At 67.7% G+C, this 1,542-nt stretch overlaps 1 protein-coding gene across 1 annotated transcript in view; it reads left to right on the top strand.

The window, feature by feature from the left end:
* The window catches only part of LOC106898552 (zinc transporter SLC39A7-like), a 24,334-nt gene extending 24,016 nt beyond the window's left edge, over positions 1-318 (top strand). Inside the window, exon 3 of the mRNA XM_014959853.1 lies at positions 86-318. Within this exon, the coding sequence (XP_014815339.1) occupies positions 86-318 (233 nt within the window). The remainder of the gene's footprint in view (positions 1-85) is intronic.
* Positions 319-1,542: the final 1,224 nt, after the last annotated feature.

The raw sequence follows: 1,542 nt of genomic DNA on the forward strand, positions 1-1,542 counted from the left end.
GTGGGGAGGGGGCGGTGGGGACACATTGTGGGGGGGTTGGGGACGGTGACATGTGTCCCCCCCCACCCCGGCGGTGTCCCCGCAGCCATGGAGGTGTCGGGGTACTTGAACCTGGCGGCCGACATGGCCCACAACTTCACGGACGGCCTGGCCATCGGGGCCTCCTTCCTGGCGGGGACGGGGCTGGGGACGGTGACGGCGGTGACGGTGCTGCTGCACGAGCTGCCACACGAGGTGGGGGACTTCGCCATCCTCGTCCAGTCCGGCTGCAGCAAGCGCAAGGTGAGGGGGGGGCAATGTCCCCAGTGTCCCCAGTAACCCCCAGTATGCATCCCCATCTAGCCCTACTGTCTCCAGTGTCCCCAGTAACCCCCAATACATGTCCCCACCTAGATCTGCTATCCCCAGTGTCCCCAGTAACCCCCATTATGTGTCCCCATCTAGTCTTGCTGTCCCCAGTGTCCCCAGTAACCCCCAAACCCCCAGTATGCGTCCCCATGTAGCCCTGCTGTCCCCAGTGTCCCCAGTAACCCCCAGTATGTGTCCCCACCTAGCCCTACTGTCCCCAGTGTCCCCAGTACCCCCCAATATGTGTACCTACCTAGCCCTGCTGTCCCCAGTGTCCCCCAGTACGCCCCCACCTAGCCCTGCTGTCCCCAGTGTCCCCCAGTACGCCCCCACCTAGCCCTGCTGTCCCCAGTGTCCCCCAGTACGCCCCCACCTAGCCCTGCTGTCCCCAGTGTCCCCCAGTACGCCCCCACCTAGCCCTGCTGTCCCCAGTGTCCCCCAGTACGCCCCCACCTAGCCCTGCTGTCCCCAGTGTCCCCCAGTACGCCCCCACCTAGCCCTGCTGTCCCCAGTGTCCCCCAGTACGCCCCCACCTAGCCCTGCTGTCCCCAGTGTCCCCCAGTACGCCCCCACCTAGCCCTGCTGTCCCCAGTGTCCCCCAGTACGCCCCCACCTAGCCCTGCTGTCCCCAGTGTCCCCCAGTACGCCCCCACCTAGCCCTGCTGTCCCCAGTGTCCCCCAGTACGCCCCCACCTAGCCCTGCTGTCCCCAGTGTCCCCCAGTACGCCCCCACCTAGCCCTGCTGTCCCCAGTGTCCCCCAGTACGCCCCCACCTAGCCCTGCTGTCCCCAGTGTCCCCCAGTACGCCCCCACCTAGCCCTGCTGTCCCCAGTGTCCCCCAGTACGCCCCCACCTAGCCCTGCTGTCCCCAGTGTCCCCCAGTACGCCCCCACCTAGCCCTGCTGTCCCCAGTGTCCCCCAGTACGCCCCCACCTAGCCCTGCTGTCCCCAGTGTCCCCCAGTACGCCCCCACCTAGCCCTGCTGTCCCCAGTGTCCCCCAGTACGCCCCCACCTAGCCCTGCTGTCCCCAGTGTCCCCCAGTACGCCCCCACCTAGCCCTGCTGTCCCCAGTGTCCCCCAGTACGCCCCCACCTAGCCCTGCTGTCCCCAGTGTCCCCCAGTACGCCCCCACCTAGCCCTGCTGTCCCCAGTGTCCCCCAGTACGCCCCCACCTAGCCCTGCTGTCCCCAGTG

Source organism: Calidris pugnax, unplaced genomic scaffold (genome assembly GCF_001431845.1).
Source record: "Calidris pugnax isolate Ruff unplaced genomic scaffold, ASM143184v1 scaffold528, whole genome shotgun sequence".
NCBI lineage: Eukaryota > Metazoa > Chordata > Aves > Charadriiformes > Scolopacidae > Calidris > Calidris pugnax.